General features: G+C 38.0%; 2 protein-coding genes across 4 annotated transcripts in view; both read left to right on the top strand.

Moving 5' to 3' along the window:
- The window catches only part of SNX2 (sorting nexin 2), a 31275-nt gene extending 18792 nt beyond the window's left edge, over positions 1–12483 (top strand). Inside the window, exons 7-15 of the mRNA XM_085214241.1 lie at positions 861–939; positions 3704–3779; positions 4963–5076; positions 5303–5396; positions 7153–7358; positions 8169–8312; positions 10976–11056; positions 11158–11229; positions 11997–12483. Of these exons, the coding sequence (XP_085070367.1) occupies positions 861–939; positions 3704–3779; positions 4963–5076; positions 5303–5396; positions 7153–7358; positions 8169–8312; positions 10976–11056; positions 11158–11229; positions 11997–12047 (917 nt within the window). The 3' untranslated portion in view covers positions 12048–12483. The remainder of the gene's footprint in view (positions 1–860; positions 940–3703; positions 3780–4962; positions 5077–5302; positions 5397–7152; positions 7359–8168; positions 8313–10975; positions 11057–11157; positions 11230–11996) is intronic.
- A 5288-nt stretch (positions 12484–17771) lies between these two features.
- Positions 17772–19899, top strand: part of SNX24 (sorting nexin 24) — a 76288-nt gene continuing 74160 nt past the window's right edge. Inside the window, exon 1 of one of the 3 annotated variants that reach the window (XM_085214243.1) lies at positions 17772–17953. In XM_085214243.1, the coding sequence (XP_085070369.1) occupies positions 17894–17953 (60 nt within the window). In that variant the 5' untranslated portion in view covers positions 17772–17893. Of the gene's footprint in view, positions 17954–18387; positions 18535–19899 lie in introns of those variants that run through there. The other 2 variants (XM_085214245.1, XM_085214250.1) reach the window with 2 other exon arrangements.

Genomic DNA, 19899 nt, shown 5'->3' with positions numbered 1-19899 from the left:
TACTTTTTCAAATTTTCAGAGCTTTCCACTCAGAACATGTAGCTTGAAAAGCACAGTAGTAATTGGAACAGAAATATTCTACGTATAGGAATGACATGTCTGGATTATAATATAACTCTCCCACGCTTTAGAAAATTAGTGATTTTGAATGTTCAGTGTATCTTGTTTTTTATAACGCCTGGGTTTCTAAGTCCTCTGATTATGGGTCTTGAGTCTGAAAAATACTGACATCAACCACAGTTTGAGTTCATTCTTGCTGAAGTTGAACATATTTCACATACCACAAGACATCAAGAACTCCATGGTTGTGGTTCTTTGGCCGCTCTTGACTTCAGCAGTGGAAGTGATATAAAGCTGTGTCTGTTTTATTTTGACTATTTTATTCTCCATTCAGTTTGTAGTTTTTCAGGATTTTCAGAAATTCTGTCTGGTTTCTATTAATTAAAAGCTTCTTAGTTTTGAAGCTAAGACTATAGTAGAATGAAAATATTGGCTATGAGAAAACAGTCTCAGGTTACAAGCCTGTTTTCTTAGTCTGCTTTATTAGCGTGTTTTCTTCTTTTGAACATGACTGACCAGTAAGACTGATCATCATTTTTTGTTGCCCTCATAAACTTAAATTCATTTGTTAACTTTTTAATCACAATAATACAGTACAGGAAACTGTGTGTTTCAAAGAACTGTTCCAAGAAGACTATGCAGCCTGCAGTGTTTGTTATTCTATTCCTGTGTAGTAATTTTCATTGTAATTTTACTTACAGTATCTGAACATAGATGAGCTTTATCTTCTAATCATATCAGCTATACTAATGATCTCTGTGTAATAAAGTAAAATCCATATGATGCCCTTTTCTTCAAAGGCATGACCAAGGTTAAAGTAGGAAAGGAAGATTCTTCATCTACTGAATTTGTAGAAAAAAGAAGAGCAGCTCTTGAAAGGTAATATATGTATCTAAAACTTGTTAGCCTCTCTAATAGGGATCTGAACCATCTGTGCTTAGCTGTGTTCTGAAGACTGTATGCAGCTGTCTCTTTTTTGTATTAAAAAAAAAGTTGCATAATTCCCATTAACTGGAAATACAGACATTCATACGGTGTATTACAACTACCATCTCTTGCTGATCAGTGCTTAGCAAAACTTGTGCAGGTATCAGCTTTTCAGTATGATTTTTTAATATGCCATTGCTGTGATATGATTGCATCATTTTAGAAGAATATTCTATACAACAGTTTCAGTTAAACTGGAAAATAAACAGAAGTCAAAGCTTTTAGTTTGTCTCTGGAACTCCAAAACCTCAAGAACTTCATACATCATCTGCTGGATCCATCTTTGGCATAGTCTTAACCAAAAAAATATCTCTTTAGATTCCTGTTGATAATATCTTTCTTTTTTCTTAATAATATAAAATCATCTGAACAGATATCAAACCTCCATATACTGACAGGTTGTACTATCTTACAGTTACTTGTCCCTGGAATTTGGTGTATAACTTAACATTTGCCACTTGAAATTGCACCCAGAAGTTAACAAAGTAGTTCTGTCACCTGGAGTAGAACTGTGAAACATCATGGATGCGTAAACAAGTCTGTTGCTAAAGGAGTGCTGCCATGAGATATAAAGATTTGGAGTAACAGTTGGGACTGGAGGAATTGGACTTAGATAAATGAGCTGACATTTTCTCCAACTTGAAGTCTCTGTCAGTAACAGAGATTACTATTTTTCCCCTTTGTTTTCTCATGTAATCAATAGAACTATCATTGGGACAAGTTTAACTCATGAACTTGTATACATGCTTTAAATGCTGTGGGTTTTTTTTCCCATTTATTTGTTAGGGGAGTTTTGCTGTTGTACTAGTTCTAGTGGATGTCGAGTGTACCTCTTATACTGAGGAACGGACTCATTAGGATATTTGATGATGTTTTTCAGGACTGTGAAAATATTACCTTTCAAAAAGCAACTTCTTCATCGTGCCAATTTTAGCTGGCTTTTGCTTTCAGAATCTTAAAGTTAATCCCTGTCAAGGTGTTCAAATGCCTTTTAAAAACAATGGTTCTGTTCCTCATTCTGTAACCCAAGGGAAACATATTCATGTGCTCCAGAAATCCAAACCTTCGGTTTGCTCTTTCATGATCCCAGAGCTGTAGGGAAAGTGGGAGTAAAGCCTTGTTGAGGTCACTAAAATTTCTCTTAGAGTATTGAACTTAAGTACTGGAAGTCTACCAGATGCCCTCAGGCAACACAGTCACTGGTGTCCAGTTAAAAAGTAACTCCCCTTGTACTAAGAACTGTTCTGTAGTAGCAGATTTCTAAAGAAAAATATCTTTGCTTGACATGGCAACTTTAACTTACTAATTATCTGAACATGCAAGGAAAAGTTGAGCAATCTAATTTATGAAATAGTTTCACTGCAACCATGAGTTTCTTTAGGAAGCACCAAGAATCCAGTGACATGTCTAGTGGCAAATGGAGAAAATACCTCATCAGATATTTTCAGGTTACTCAGACTTTGAATTGAGAGTTCCATTCCACAGCACTTCATAGGAGATTCTAAGCAATCTGTGAGTGTTCTGGATCTGATGTGATATTTCACAGCTGAGACTTAGGCAAAACTAATCTTTAAAAAAATTACTAAAGGCTGTTGACATTTTAACTGGCAATATCACATATTCTTATGCTCTCATGGTCTTTTGAAATACTGTATTTCTACAAAGCACTTTATATAAACATTTAACACTTTCTGTTAATGTATAAAATAGCAAACATTTATGACAAACTTACTGTGCTTTTCATTGGAATAATACTGTTGAAATTTCACTCTTCAACCCATGCTTGTTCAATTAGTAGTTTTTAAATTAACCGAAAATGAGGGGGAAAAAAAAACCAAAACCAGAAAGAGTTAAATTAACTTCTGTGTGTATGTCAGAAATAATGTGGATTGACGATCTAGCCTAGTTACCAAATAAAGAGCTCATGGAGCATAATTAGCTCACTTTTTCAAGACTGTCTTTTATTCTGAAACGAGTGAGGCAGAATAAGCCATAACAAATATATATGTGTGTGTGTGTGAATATACGTACATATTTTTGGATATATATATATATATATATCCTATGTATTCTATTATGTAAGAATGTTTAAAGCATTTAATCTTTTTTCATTTTTTCTTAAATTGTTTTCCTGGCCTAAAATTGGCTGTTATTAGAGCAGGAGGATTTTGTTTTGTTGGTGAAAATATGAAGTATTTGATACTGTGAAATGTACAATTATAGTAAGTCCCACTAAGCTAGGTTAGAAACCAGCTACTTTGGTGTCTTATAGTATGATATACAGTGTGTAGTTGCATTTTATTCAGAAGTTTCAGGTTTTGTGTCTACCTTACTAGACTAAGACTTCACTGAATGTTTAAACTGCTTAGTGGTGCTAGCCTATGTAGCTCTTAACCTACATATATGTTGAAGGAAGGTGACAGAATGCAGAAATATGATATGAACATTCTGTAGGGAGACAAAGGGTTGAAGTGGTACGGAGCCTGGACTATTCCTGACTCTTTAGTGATGACTTTACAAGTGTTGAAGTCCCATTAGGTAATATGGGACGTTGTGTTCTTCCTGCATTCTAACAGCTTTTTAGATGGAATTTTTCATTGCTGTCAGGCACATTAAATCTGTATGTTATCTAATATTTTAATTTTTAAAATCACAGGTACCTACAACGAACAGTAAAACACCCGACCTTGTTACAGGATCCAGATTTAAGACAGTTCTTGGAAAATTCTGAGGTATTTTAAGTTCCTCTATTTATTTTTGGATACTATGACATACAAAGTAATGTACTCTCTTTCTGCTGAGACCTAGCTCCTAAATTAATCTAATGTAGTATTGGATTGCACCCTTCATCATACAGTGGTACATGGTACAGAATAGTAGAAGGATACTTAAGAAATGGTGTGTGTGTGTGCGTCTGAGAGAAGTTAGGCTTATAGCAACCAAAAGCTACCTGCTGCAGTTTCTTCTTGAGTTAGTTGGTCTCTACATTTCTAGTTAATGCTTGTGCACATGATTTCTATCTGAAATTAATGTTGCTAATAGTTAAGTAAGGTTAGGAATTTAATTGCCTTGGAAACAGGTTTCTTGCCTCTATGAGTCCTTCTTGACATTTGTCGGTGTGATAATGTGAAGCTGCTTGCAGTGCTACTGAACAAGCTAGAATAGAGAACTTCAGCCACCAGTGCTATCAGTTCTGACACCTACAAAATTAAATATATTGCTAAAGACATATATGTATTTGTACGTGTGCAAAGTGGATTTGCTGTAACACTGAATTGTCTTTTGGCTAATGTTAGTATTTTAGTTATGCATACAGTGAATTTGCCAACCGTACTAGCAGACAAAATGTTAGATGTGAAGGGTCTGATGTGGGGGCCCACCTTGTACAGCATATTTAGACTAAATTGAGTAATACTAATATTTGTTAGCTTACCCTCTGAATATCTAAATATATATCTAAATATCTAAACAAATGCACAGTTCTCCCAATCATCATGAGGTAGGTGGAAAAATATGTCCATCTTTCATGGTTACTATATAGTGCAAATCTTGCATTATGGTGAAGTGTTTGACATAATTTCTTTCTTCTAAGTATAAGCAGTGCTCTTCCTGTAGCAGCTTATTCTCTGCTGCGTATAGGTGGCTAGTTAGGACCTTTAGCTAGTTCATAATAACTTTGGACAAGTTGGCTGATTGTTCCATTTAAATGTAAAGATGTAGAAGAAAAGTAAATAGTCTATATTTTTAAGTTTTCCTCTGAGAATGTAAAAGTAGTAAATCCAAGAAATTAGATTCCTCTGTATTGAAACACATAGGACTAAAGAAAGCACTATATCCTTTTTTTCCCCCTTGTGCCCCGTTAAACCTCCATCCTTTTAACCAGTTTGTTTGCTCTTATTTGTCATTCAATTCCAGCTGCCGAGAGCGGTTAACACCCAAGCTCTGAGTGGAGCAGGAATATTGAGGATGGTGAACAAGGCTGCCGACGCTGTCAACAAAATGACAATCAAGATGAATGAATCGGATGCAGTAAGAGCTGAATTTTCGACTTGAATAATGAGACGAATTAATGAGGCTCAACAATTGCATTTTAAGGCTGTAGAAGTAGAAAATGGGTTATTAATTTGCTTATTGGCTTGGATTCTTAGCTGTATCAGTTGACCACCCTGGCAGTACATGGATAATTTGCTTCTTTAAACAAGAAATGTTGTTGGTAATCTAATTTGTAATGCTTGGTTCTTTCATCTTTTGTCAGTGGTTTGAAGAAAAACAGCAGCAATTTGAGAATCTGGATCAGCAACTTAGAAAACTTCATGCCAGTGTTGAAGCATTAGTCTGCCACAGAAAAGGTAGCTTCTCCTTCATGTGTCTACATGAACTTAAGTTTAGGAAATGGTGATGAAAGGAGAACTTATTGTGTCAGAACTCTCAACTAATGAGTAGAATTATATAGCAAATTTTAATGCAAAAATCTTGTAATTGTAGCTTTTACCATAAACTGCTGTATCAATTTGATATACCTGCTATTAATTTTAATTTTCTCTAGAATATCAACCATCCCTTCTGTTGAACTTGAAAGTTACTATATTGATCTGGTATAGTTTTTTTTCTTTTCTTGCTGAGATCTAATACCATGCCTAGCAAGGATTATACTGCAGTAGGCATCTATAAATGTATCCCTAGATCTCATGGCAAAAGTAATTTCTTTCTGAGCAAAAAGTTACTGCATAAATCCATTCAAATGTCTTACGGTTCTGTTCTGCTCTGCTAAATAAGTTTAAGCTCTTAAATAGGCATTTTCTGATATTCATTTGATCCACATAATGATACATCATCAAGCTGCTGTTAAGGTAAACTTTACTGAAAAGATATTCTAACAGTATCAACTCTGGATTTATTTGTATTAGAGGGAAGTATTGCCTGCAAGTTTATGTTTTAATCACCTGTGTAGCTGTTTTGTCAGACTGCTTTCCATTAGATAAAAAACAAACACTTTTATTTGCACTGCATTGCCATAAATATGCCTTCTGGTGTTACTGCACTATGTTAAAATTTATAGATTGTTTCAAGTCTGTACTTTACACAAAGTTGCTTCTTCATTATACTAACATGAACTATTCTTTGTAATGTAAAAAACACAGACATGAAGAATCTTTAGGCAGATGTCCTCAAGCTTAAGTAGTACTTTAAGTAATTCAATTGGAAAATGGACATGATTTTTTCCTGTTGATTTGACATCTTCTCATAGATCTGAGAAAGTATTTAATTTTAAAAAAAATTATTTAAATCATGAGTATTATGTATCTGAAGGTATTTTTTCTTCTGCGAACATTTCTGCTGTTAAGGATTCTACAAGAGCAGCAGATTTGCAAACAAGCTTGCCCTTTCAATTCTTAAGTATTTAAGGATAAAAGTATATATATTCAAATGTCCTTTATAGGATTTAACTGTGTACAAAATGACTTGCATGGGATTTGATGAAATGATTGCCTTAGTACTTAGTAGTAAAGAAGCTGAGAACTTCAGTTTCATACATACCAGCCAGCCATGCAGGTATATTTTGTTATTTTGTTGTATTTTTTTTCCCTCTAAGATGTGTTAAAAGATAGCAGTGTGTTACATTATACACAGTTAGAAGAACTACAGTCAATAGGACAGTCCAACAAAAATAAATTCCACTTGTGTTGGTGGTGTTCTTGTGAAATACATAGGATTTTCCAACTCTTAACAGTGCTTTAGACCAGCTGACATAGTTTTGAAGTTGTTCTGCAGGTGATTTGGCTTTGGTTCTGTTGGCTTGGACTTTTCTTGAACCAGGCTTTTTGTTTACAATGAAGTAATGTTTTTTTCCATGTCTCCTGATAGAGATGATAACAGGGTCAGAAAAACATTTACTGATGGAGAGTTCTGTGCACTGTGTTCTCCTAAATATGGTTTCATTGTGAATGCCTTGTGTATTCTATCATGAGCTTTAGGAAATACATCTTCTGTTTTTCATTTGGTGAAATTAGAACTGCTTGAGGGCTGAATCTCTGCTGTGTTGATCTGTGCTGCAAAGTAATGTAAGTCAACTACGTTGTACTGAATGTTATTTCTGTGTTTTAGAACTTTCAGCCAACACAGCTGCCTTTGCTAAAAGTGCTGCCATGTTAGGTAACTCTGAGGACCACACTGCTCTATCTAGGGCTTTGTCTCAGCTTGCAGAAGTTGAGGAGAAGATAGATCAGTTGCATCAAGAACAAGCTTTTGCTGATTTCTACATGTTCTCAGAGCTGCTTGGTGATTATATTCGTCTCATTGCTGCAGTAAAAGTGAGTACTGGCCAAAAAAGAGCTAATTTTGTGTTTAAAGTCACAATCCTCAACTTTTACATTCAAAGTAAATGAATGTTTGTGTGTATATGTACATTTTTTACACAGCTGACACAAAGCTTTTGCCTTTCACTCTGAGTAAAATGAATGAATTTGTGATCAATTATTCCTGTGTTAAAAATAGGGAAGAATTTATGGGATATAGAAAAAATGTAACTGGTGAATATCATCTTTAAGTAGTACTAATTGTATATGGTTTTAAGGCATGCTATATGCTACAAAATCTAAGCAAGAGTATAATTTGGCCATGCTTGTTGGCTAGCCAGAAGCTTCCTTAAATATGAAACAAGTATAGATTTTGGATCTACATGTCATTAAAGAAAGTATCGGATTCTGTTGTTAGTCACTATACACTGTATAGTGTAATTAGGTTTTGACATGGAAAGGATGTCTGAGAATTTTATCCAGAATTTTATCCTCTGAACTTGTCAAAATAATCTTTTCTCTCCCCTGCCTTTCTCCATTTCCACCCCCTTTGGTTGCTTTGGTAATGTTTTGTTGGAATGAAGAACACAATGTGCTGTGGGACACTGTCCACTCTGAAGAGGCTTCTTGAATGCCCTCTGTTATTTATAGATGGTATTTAGCTGTGCAAGTGTTGTGCTGTTAAGTGAAATGCAAGTAGACACGGTAGATACAGTGAAGTTTGAGTATAATTGTCCTAGTTTTATTCAGAAATACCTTTTCCTACAAGAAATTTAAATACCTGTAGTAATTCCAGTTGTTTAATAAATTTCTTCATTCTCACAGGGTGTGTTTGATCACCGAATGAAATGCTGGCAGAAGTGGCAAGATGCTCAGGTTACTTTACAAAAAAAACGTGAAGCTGAAGCAAAGCTCCAGCTTGCCAACAAACCTGACAAGTTGCAGCAAGCTAAAGATGAGATAAAAGAGGTAATGTTATCAAACATTATTTTGATGATCAGGCTTTCTGCTTTGACTCATTCATTTTGCATCGTTGCACTACTTTATACCATTTTTATTTAAGAACTGCTTATTCATTTGCTGTCTGCCGTATTTACTGAAATTGTTGAAATTTATTTTAAAAATGTGCACAATTTCTACACATTGTAAGATCTGGAAGGCAGTTGAAGGCTGTCTCCACAGGGTCTGGGAAATGGGAGGAGGGGAAAAAGGATAGGTTGAATTGCATTTATGTTTTAACAAATGAGTTGGATAGAAACAGGAACATCTTCACTAAAATGCTAAAATTTCACACACAAAAAAACACAAAAAACTAACGGAGAACTGTTCCCATGTTTTGTTTTATTGTGCAGAGTTTATCTACCCATATATACATACATACATACATATATGTATGTATATATGGTGTGATTTCAGTAAAAATAAGTCTTACATGTTGAAGTGTCATAATTTATACACTTTTTCTATCATGCTTCACTAAGGAAATTGAAGAGGTAGGACAACTTAATTATTTAATATTAATGCATTCTGATTATGCACCAGTATTCTCTCATTAAATAATGGGAGAATGTTAGATTTCAAGCCCTGTTATGCAGTTATTTTGTTTGGCTTCCTCATTGGTCACTAATCACAAGCTGCTTTGTTCTTTCTATATCTCAGTGTATTTTGCACATGGCGTTGAAGTTTCTCGTTAACTTGGCTTTTTCTTTTTCTTTAAAAAAGCCCTTGTTTACTGGGAAAACTTAGTGTGAGTCTTATGTGATCACATTCTTTCTGGTTGGTATTCTTAACGTCATTCATCTGTTTGCAGTACAAGTGATGTCATTCCTTGTCCAAAATTTTCTTGAATATTGAGATTAGTAAGAAATAGCCAGTGATCCTTTCTTAGTCCCAGCATGAAATTATTAATGGCGTTGTTCCTGAAGGATGTACTTTTTCTATTTACTTCATGACTAAGAAGGTTGTTAGTAAACCCTCAGTTTGAATATGTGAATGGAAAATTGAACCATTGAAATAGATTCAAAATTGCTGATTCTGTAGTGATAGTTCTTCTGGCAGAGACATTGCAAAATGGAGAACTATGCAGATTGACTTCATCAACTCAGTTGTTTTTTTGCTGGAAAAAAAATAATAAAAGAATATTTCCAAAAATACCATTATTGAAAAGAGGAAGTTCCTCTTTGTTGGAAACTATAACAAGACGGATCATCATTCAGTGATATTTTTTGTTAAACGTGGTACCTGGACGTAGCAAAACCAGGATAGGCGTCCATACGGAGTCAGGCATTGAAGTCTCCCACAGCTCTAGTTGTGGTGGTAGATCAAAACAGACAGTCTGTGTACCCTTTCCTTGTCTAAGCTTTGTGTTGTTTCAGTTATTAGGTAATTCCTCAGGTTGTGTTTCCCTGAAGCAAATCCAGTGATGACATAATGTGTGGCTTTGTAAATGTGTATCTGAACATATGGAGTTTCTGAATAAATGTGAACCAAAAATACAAATGTCCAGACACTTATTGGAACAGGTCATATCTCACAACACGACAATAACTTGATAATGCAGCACAAGATGCTTTTGTGGATATACAGCACCACTGAGAGAAATGTGTTGCCTTCTGGCTGCCTTTTTCTGAAGAAGATAATTGTTAATTGGATATGTTAGCTCCTATGTTTCAGTTTGTAAGTTGGCATTTGAAATGCCAGTTAACTGTATCTGCAGTGTCAGGCAGCAGATAAGTTTTTTCACAATGTATCTATATGGATGCTATAAATTAACAATGTAAATAGGTGTGTTAAAGTATATGCAAAAGAATGCCTACCAGCTACAAGATAATGTTTGATGATAATCTTACTTTTTGGCTCGATGTCTTTTGGTATAAACTAAGGATAAATACAACCTACTGTGGTGTAGTACTGTTGTGCAAATGCTATGCTCCCATTATGACAGAAATCCCAAGCTGTAACACCATTTTCTCTTAATTTTTCTTTAATGTTTTCCTTACCTACAATAGATTTTTTTACTTCTCCTGTCTCTTTTGTCACCTCTGAAACAGACACTGTGTGTTTTGTCCCAAGCAACTTGCATTCTCACTGGAAGACCAAAAAATGTAGCATTGTAAGCTTGTCATTTCTAACACAAAGATAAGCATATGTGTGACTGTAGGCAGAGAGAAAGTTTTAATCATTTATTCTGGGACTAGGAAAGTATGGAAAACTGACTTCTGAGACTCTTCTACATTCAGTTGGGTAGGCAGACACAGAAAGCTTACAGACTGAGGTTCCTGTTATAGCATATATAGTAATAGCATATATATGTGTAAATAACATCTAAAAAAGCTGTAGGGATCCTTTTCCTTTGCTAAAGAATCTCTAAAATAGATTTTATTAAGCTTTTATTAGTATCAGTACTGAGATGTTTTTGTCATCTACAAATGTCATTATGTTAGAGATACCATTGTTTAATCTGATGTCATTGTATTCTGCAAACTGTTACTTAGAAGTCCTTATTTGTCCAAAGGATGAATAGGTCCTTTTAATTTTTTGAATTAACGTTCTTAACTTACTAGAAAGTTCACATACTAATTGACTGTGTGGGAAATACAAAGTCTTATCTCTGCATGTCTTTTGTTTGCCAGTGGGAGACAAAAGTTCAGCAAGGGGAAAAAGATTTTGAACAGATCTCCAAAACGATTCGCAAGGAAGTGGGAAGATTTGAGGCATGTATAATTTTGTCTAAGTAAATGATAGTTTTACTTTAGATAATAATGACATTCAAAGTGGTGAAGAGGTTAATGTGCCATAATTTATTTGTTAACAGAAGGAACGAGTGAAAGACTTTAAAACTGTTATTATCAAGTACTTAGAGTCATTAGTGCAAACACAACAGCAGGTAAGAAAAATTTTAAGTTTCATACATGTTAATGTTTAAGATGTTACATACCATTAATTACAAAAGACAATCTTTGAACTACCTCCAGTAGTGTTCTACTGGAGAAAATGGTGACTGCAGTTTCCCAGCTATTACTGTGCTTCGTTGCACAGCTCTTATCTGAGAGAAGCAGGGGAGAAGCTCATGTTAGGGAAGAGGGTGTGGGGAGGGTCTTGTCTGTTTTTCTGAAACTCGAATGCTTGCTCTTAACACTGGAATAAATTCTGCTAGATATGTACTTAGACCTACTGAAGAGACTGGAATACTTAAATGCTTATTGCTCTTTTTAAAAGTTTAATGTATTACTGAATATTGTAAAGCAGTAAAGTCATTTTCAGTGACTCAGAAATAGGTTTTTTTCCCTAAAGAGTATTTGGAGTCTTTCTGTTTTCACTCCAGCATTTCACTATAACACTTCAGCCTTTTTTAATTGAGAACCACAGCAACAAAAACGTGATGCACGTTGGAGGTAAAAGTAGAGAATTAACCTTGCAAGCCCATTCTCTGTAAGTGTATTCTGTAGTACTCTGCTCAATGTGTAATAATTACTGTTAACCAGACATATATTTATTAATCTTTTTTTTTGCATCCTGTAATGATGAGAGTGGGTAATATTCAGCATCTGTGTTCTTACTTTATCCAGAAGAGACGAGTTTAAAAGAAGAGGAAGGTATATTTGTTTTTCAGCATTTAGTTATGTAGTGATTCTTTTTTTTTTTTTCTTTAAGCTAATTAAATACTGGGAGGCATTCCTACCTGAAGCCAAAGCCATTGCCTAAAAGAAGAATATTCCAAATGAGAAGACATTCTGTATGTTTCTCCTGGATAAAATTAAATTCCACAGTGAAATCACTTTAAATCATCCAAATAAACCACTATATATTTTATGAATTAACATGTGGCTTTTTTTATATACTACAGCATTTTATTAACAAGCTGCACGTCCTGACCCTCATTGAAGTGGACTGTGGCATGATGTTCTGCAATACATTGCTGAATTGAACACTACTGTGTCTTAAAACTTGCACTAGAATGTGCACTGCAAGGCCAGAAAGCTGGTATTTTTGTTCTTTATGATACAGTGTTCTGTAGTTCGTTTATCTGATCTTTGTGAAACAATTTAATTGCTTCGATTAACGTTCACTTAAACATTCCTGTAAAAATCATGTTTTTGTGATCACAGTAATAAAGGGGATATTCATTGTGAAGCATTAAGCTTTGTGTCTTTGTGTCTGTTTGCTATTTCTTACAAGTAGTAGCATTTATAACAATTTGAGATTGCATCAAAGGCTGAACAACACTGAGGAAAGGATTCTGAAGATGGTAATAAGATCCACAGATAATTACTTGTGGTAAACTCTTTTCTACTTCTGATTCACTTTTTTACAGGCATTCTTTTCAACTGAAGTTACCTTTGCATTAATACTCATAATCAAAAGATATGTACAGTCTCATACAGACTTTCTGAAGGATTAAAATTACTTGCATGGTCCTACTGGACCGGTAAAGTTCAGCATTCTAAACCTTGAAAATAGCAAAAAACAAACAAAACCCAACAACTTGCAAAAGTTTTGATAATCGAACAAGGAAGAAAAGTCTGTCATTTGGTGGAGAGCATTAGATAGTTCTAAGGGCTGGCATTCTTCTTTGAGTAGAAAATGCATTTTCAGGAACTAATCATATCTTCTGTAAAATACTGGGACAGTTAAATATTTTTCTGAAATGGACAACATTAACATAGGAGATGTTGCTTTGTCTATAGTGTCATTTTAATGATGTACTGAGTTCATAAATGGAGTGTATTGATGTTAACAATCTTAAGACAATACAACACCTAAGAGAAAGTGTTCCTTTCAGCTAGCTGATCATAAGACTGCAGGACAAGCCTGTGAATTTGCATGGATGGTCAAGGATAAAGAAACAACCTATACTAATTCTGAACAGAATGGAAAATTAAAAGCAGTTGTAATGTCATACTCTGATTTACAAAACAAAGTTAGTGTAAACTTCTAAGATCACTGTCTTCCATTTTTTTTCTGTCTAGAATTCTGCTGATTCAGTATTTCTGGAAATTTTCCAGGAAAGTTGTATGGAGTCAAAGTTATTTGAAAACACGTCAAGCCTTTATTGAGTATCTTAAAAATGCTGCAGTGGCAGTACTTTAAGCACAACCCATGCATGCATCAGTGGTAGTCATTTGGCTTGTAAGGACTCTTCAAAAGCTCAAGAATGCAGTAAGTTTATGGTGAAAAAATTGTACTAGGCATTATGCTACTAAGTGTTCAGCTTGCAGGATGTTCATGAGAACTGACCAGCAGCTCAACATTAAATTAATCCAATGAGAGTGAAGGTGGGTACTGCTGGAGTTAGACTTAAATCAGATATGCAAATCTCAAAATGGATAGAACATACATTAATGATCTTTTTTTCATTGATTTTCCCCAGCTTTTTTACAACTTGTTTGTGTTACTTGTATCAGAATTAGGTTACAATTGAATTCAGGATCCAGTTTCTTTTCTCTCTGATAGGAGAATGAGAAATAGCCTTCACATAAGTGTTCTAGTGGGGATTAGTGGGACTTTTTTGTCTCTAGTACTAGACAGCTAAAAACGGGCAAGGCTTAAGTATGCTTTTCTTCCTAAAACAAGAAGCCTGTGGTAAGTATAGTAGCATTTGTGGAGTGCAGTGTCACAATGGGTTACTAATACAAAAGCAGTGTAGTCTTTTTTGCATCACTGTGCTCCAGTGAAATGTCACATTTGGCTTGCATAAAACCCTTGTTTTTTCAAGAACCTGTTCATTTATTTTGTTCATATTCTCCCTCTCCCCTTTCTGGAGTACTGCATTCAGGTGCCCAGCACAAGGACAGGGGCAGACCCAGAGGAGAGCCATGGAGAGGATCAGAAGGCTGGAGCACCTTCCCTACAAGGAAGGGCTGAGGGTTTATTCAGCCTGGAGAAGAGAAGGCTCTGGGGGAGACCCTGTTGTTGCCTTCTGGTATCTAAAGGCATCAGCAGAAAATACAAGAGATTCTTTCTCAGGACAAGAGGGAATAGTTTTAAACTAAAAGAGGGGTGTTGGATATCATATACTAGGAAGAAATTCTTCCGTCTGAGGATGATGAGGCACTGGCACAGACTGCCCAGAGAAGTGGGTGCTCCACCCATTGGAAGGGATGAAAGCCAAGTTATCCAGTGCGTAGTGTCCCTGCCCACAGAAAGGGGTTGGAACTAGATGATCTCCAAAGTCCTCTCCAGCCCAAAATATTCTATAACTGTGAAGATTGAAGGTTTTCCATAATTCCTTGTATGATTAACACCTATATTGGCAGATGTCATTCAAACTAAGTGAAAGGGGGTGCTGCAAAGGTATCTTCTGAGAGGAACTCACTGCAGGGTATTGTACAAAAGTAAATGTTATTTCCCTGAAACTCCAAACCTGGTTACTACTGAAGAATCACTTATCAACATAATGGTTGCTGGCAAAATACTCGGCTACTGCAGTTCAATTAACTAACCTTTAGAATGCTGTATAAAAAGCAAAGAGCTCCTTCGTCTAATCTACTTTTTAAATAATGACAAACTCAGCAGATAATTACTACCATGAATTCTGGATTATGCCCATTCTTGTAGGTTATACTTTTTGGATTAAAAACGCATGCCTATTGAAAGACAACACGATACAGCTCAAATTGAGGACATGGCTATCGTTCAATCTAATCTAATTTCTATCTAATAATAATATTCAGTCCACAGAATTCTCTGATTCTGTAGTCACTGTCCATTTTTAAATGGAATAGTCAGCCTTCCTACCGTTCCCTGTTTTCTCTCTCCTAGGTTATCTTTCTCTGAAGGCCTCATACAGTCGTTTGTGTTTTTGGCATCTCTCAGGTTTGTGCCCCAGGTATTCCATTTAATTCAAATGGTGCTGGAGATGAGCTGCTGCCTGTGTTTAACTGCAGAGCCAACATCCACTAAAACTACATCTACACTTCTGGTATGCAATTTGTAGAGTAGAAAGACTAGTAATCTGAATCTGACAAAATATGAGTCTGTTATAACTGTGTAAGAAAATTAACTTCATTACTGAAATATGAAGAATTGGGGTTGCAGCGTTATTCAAATTGATGCTTACTTGCAGAGGCAATTATTTGTGTCTTCCATTGTTGTTTCTTGTTTGTTTGTTTGTTTGCTTTTTGTTCATTTCCATCTTCCATCAAGTAGGAGAACTTGCAAATAAGCAAAATAACATTTGACCATGCTACTGAAGTAGTAGCAGGGTTGTTTTGTTTTCTTCTGCTTGCTTTTCTCCCTCAGAATCTACAAGAGAATGAGTAACATCAGGAAGGCAAACAAAATAATCAAAATCTGCCCCTTATTATTGAGAAACTTAGTAAAATAGGTGTCAGAAGACAGAGGATATTTATATGAAAACTAAAATAAAAGAAATAAGCAATAGAAATGAAAAGGGGAGAGAAGACTCAAGATAAACCATATAGCTGTGGTTTAGAGATACTGTGATAGGAAGAGCAGAAGGAAGGAAGATAGCACAAATCATGAGAAATAAAATGCCTTTATCTTAGCCTCACATCTGTTGTGGTGTCGGGGGGGCTCTGCAGGTTAGAGGAGCACTGCGCTGTATGAAAGTCTGTGGTTATCTTATGTAGTGGTAACAGACTCATTTCCCCCTTGCCCCACAACCCATCTCATACATGCACTCCTGCTGTTCAGAAAACTACTTACTTGTCAGCTCCAAGCATTCTGACCATTAGGAGAAAGAACAAGCTTTTTCTTTGATAGTGTGAGTTACTACAGAAAATTGGCTGATCTTTCCAGACTCAGCCTTTTCCACCTCTTTTTCCAACACAGTCCTGTTTGCACTCGCTGGCTGCTGAAAGTCCTCTGTGACACTTTGGAAACAACTACATCTGCACCAAAGCAGGAGGGAAGATATGAACTCCTTAGTAAACAGATTTTGCTGCTCTACACGAAGCTTTCTGATGCTTGACTTTTCACTATTTATTTAGGAGTTCAGTGTCTGTCTGGTCACCGGTTTACATAATACCAGCTTTCTGTTAGCACCTGAACAGTCAGCAAACTATTTGCATGGTTTTTGACTCACATTGATGGCATTTTATGGGTTCCTGTTTCTTAAATTTTTGTCTCTCCAAGCGTGAGGTGGAAAGATAGTCCTTGGTCTGCCAACCATGTGGAGAAATCATATTTTTCTCTAGCTGTAACTGTAGAGATGAACAAACTAATGATGATCTATTGTTCAAATTAAGCATTTAACATTCCAAAGCATATTGATGTGTTTGAATGCAGCTCAACATGTAATCTTCCCTGTTCCTCCTGGCTGACGCACAGTCACAAGTTCTATTATGTGCTATTGAATTTGAAACCAGATTAATGTCTCAAACTTTTCTTTGTCAATAAATTATATGGTATAGGGGTGAAAAGCAGCTTTTTGAAGTTACTGGTTATTAGATTGCCAACAAGCACAAATATCCCTCCTGTGAAATACTTCTATTGGCTTCTCATCAGTGCAAATGCATTGTACCACTCAAATTGTTCATCCATTTTGCACTCAGAGAACAGAAACCAAGCCTGAAACAAGAAACTTTCAGTTACAATAGCAATAATTCTTTAGCATGCTCAGATTTAATGGACCAATTAAACTATTAATACATGGTACATCTTTCCTTGGGATGATTATAATAAAGTTTCCCTTGGGGAAAAAGCAGACTCCTTGTTCAATGCCTTTGCTTTGACTGTTCCTAGGGCTTGACACCTGCAGCAAAAGAAGTATCGAGTAGGACTGGGGATGAAAATCTGCTTTCTTGAGCCACCGTTTCCATAGAGCAGCACAGGGCTATCCTGACAGCAGCAGGAGCAGCACATAGCAGCACACTGCTTTGATTTCACACCACTTTTAATAATGATAGGTACTTACATTGTACGGGAGCTTTTTTTCCTTCTTGTTCTTAGTAAACTATTTTATTTTGTATCGAATTCTTTGAGCCACAGGTCTTTGCTTAGAGAAAAACACGTTTAAATTTATCTGGCAGTACAAACATGGAGAAATGGAGATAAAAACAGCTTGCAGCTGTCATCCTGCTGTGCTTCCAGGTGCTGCGAGCCCTGCAGGTGCTGCACTGATGTCTGGAGATACATCAGTGTGAGCCCTGCAGGTATGTGAGTGTGGGCCCTACAGGTACGTGCTTCTGCGCCCTAAAGCTACGTGGTTCTGAGCCCCACAGGTACAAGCTTGTAAGGGAGCAGTGCACGGCCGCAGCCACCCTGCCCATCACTGGCAGCTCCTGCTCTTCTCGGGAAGAACCCGATTTCTTCCGTTATATTTTGGACTGAGCGTTGTCATCCAGGCAACTGTTCTCAGCGCTAAGCTTCTCTTCCATTCTAAGCGCCCTCTGGCACCGAGCCTAACCCCGTCAGACCCGGATCGCCCGTCCCATCGCACCCCGTCCCGTCCCGTCCCGCCCCCCACCCCGCGCGGTGTCACGTGCGCGGAGTCACGTGCCGCCCAGAGATGGCCGCGGCGGCGGCGGCGCTCGTCGGGTGCCCGCGGGCCTGAGCGCGACGGAGCGGCGTGCGGTCTCCGGGCGGCCATGGAGGTGTACATCCCCTCCTTTCGCTACGAGGAGAGCGAGTTGGAGCGGGGCTACACGGTGAGCCGGGCCAGGCCCGCCCCGCCCGCGAGGGGCTGCGACCCGGCCGGCTGAGGCTGCGGTGGTCGCGCTGGGATGGGGCAGAGGGGGCTCGTCCGGGCGGGGAGGCGAGGGAGGGAGCCGGGCCGGCGGGCGTGCTGCCGCGGCCGAAGGCACCGCTGTGTCCGGGGAGCAGCCCCGTTCCGGCGGGTTCCAGCAGCGGCCGCCGCCTCGGAGCGTTCTGCAGAAAGCAGGCGGCGCCGGCTTCTTTCCTCACGTGCGTTCGTTCGGAATCGCGTCCCCCAGAGCGGCTCCGTGTAGGTGAATGACGTGGAGCGCTTCCCTCCTGCCGCCCGATGTGTGCCGCTCCGCGTTCTCGGCACGGGCAGAACCGTGCCAGGCTGTGCGGGTTCTGACCGCTCTGCGCTCGGCTCCGTGCCGCTGCCGACGCAGCGCTTGTCGATTAAATCAAAGCCGATGCGAGTAAGGGACGTCATTGCACTTCCCCTCGGCTGACGGTTCGGTCATCATCTTCTGCCGCGGAGCCTCCAGACAAACCTGAGACCTTCGGCAGCATTTTGCCTGTGTTTGGCCAACAGTCTGTGAGTACCACGGCTGGTGCTCCTCCTGCTTGGGCCTCCGTAGAGATCTGCGGTGGCACCGAGCGAGTCCTGTGCCAAGGGCCGAGGCGGATGTGCAGTGCTGTGTGTGCATGAGCAGGAGATGTCCGGGCCTGCAGAATAGTTCAGCCTTGCAGACCATTTTGGATGCATGCAGATGGAAGTGTGACCACAACCACGTTTCTGCCTCTTTGTTAAGCTTGAGTGCAAGTGGTGACCTGCAGCATGATTTAGGAGTATGAAATCATCTTTAAAACATGGTAGAATATTTAAAACAGGCAGAGTCAATGGAATCCAGCATGTCCCTCATCCCTTTTGAAAAAAAGGTTGAGGGAACTGGGCTTGTTTAGCTTGGAGAAGAGAAGGCTCCAGGGAGACCTCATTGTGGCCTTCGAGTACTTAAAGGGGGAGTAGAAACAAGAGGGGGAACAGCTGTTTACAAGGGTGGATAGGACAAGGGGGAATGGGAAGGTTTAGGTTAGATATTAGGAGGAAATTTTTCACACAGAAGGTGTTGATGCACTGGAACAGGTTGCCCAAGGAGGTTGTGTTTGCCCCATCCCTGGAGGCATTCAAGGCCAGGCTGGATGTGGCTCCGGGCAGCCTGGTCTGGTGGTTGGCGACCCTGCACATAGCAGGGGGTTGGAACTAGAAGATCATTGTGGTCCTTTTCAACCAAGGCTATTCTATGTTTTGGTGATTCTGTCAAATAAGTGTCCCTTGGTTGGTTGAAATGACAGAAGGATGTGCAAGTTAGGCATATCACATAAAGCGTTGGTTTTTTTTTTTTTTTCTTACAGCAATATATATTTTTACTATTTGAGTTACTATTTTTTGAATGTTTGCAGCCTGAATCCTGCTATCCAGATGATCTGTTTTTTAATTTTACGTGCATCAAGCTGTGTAAGCATCAGAGAAAATCAGAAATGAAACTATCCAGAAACCATAAAAATAATTTTGAAAGTGAAAATTTTTACAACACTGTTATTTTCTAATCAGCAATGATGACTGAAGCTCACGCAACTGAAACCTGCTTTTAGCTCAGTAGAGATGGATGATAATCCCTGTGTAATTACATTACCTCTTCAATCACATGATGGGCCAGAATTTCTATACAAAATCACATTGAAAAAAAACAATTCTGTAAACAGTTGGATCAGTTCTAGGGTTTACCTGAATATGAAACCATACTAAAATGCATAGGCAGAGTTCCCCTGTGTCAGGCATACTTGTGGCAGAGAAGATGGAAGTCAGTCCTAATAATGACATGGTGTTTTACTATGAGGGCTGCCTCCTATTTTATGATTTGGCGCATGATGTAAGAGGTGGATGGTGGTGATATGGCAG

This window comes from Meleagris gallopavo, chromosome Z (genome assembly GCF_905368555.1).
Source record: "Meleagris gallopavo chromosome Z, MGAL_WU_HG_1.1, whole genome shotgun sequence".
Taxonomy (NCBI): domain Eukaryota; kingdom Metazoa; phylum Chordata; class Aves; order Galliformes; family Phasianidae; genus Meleagris; species Meleagris gallopavo.
The sequence above is the reverse complement of the archived record's forward strand: the minus strand, read 5'-3'. Positions and strand labels throughout refer to the sequence as shown.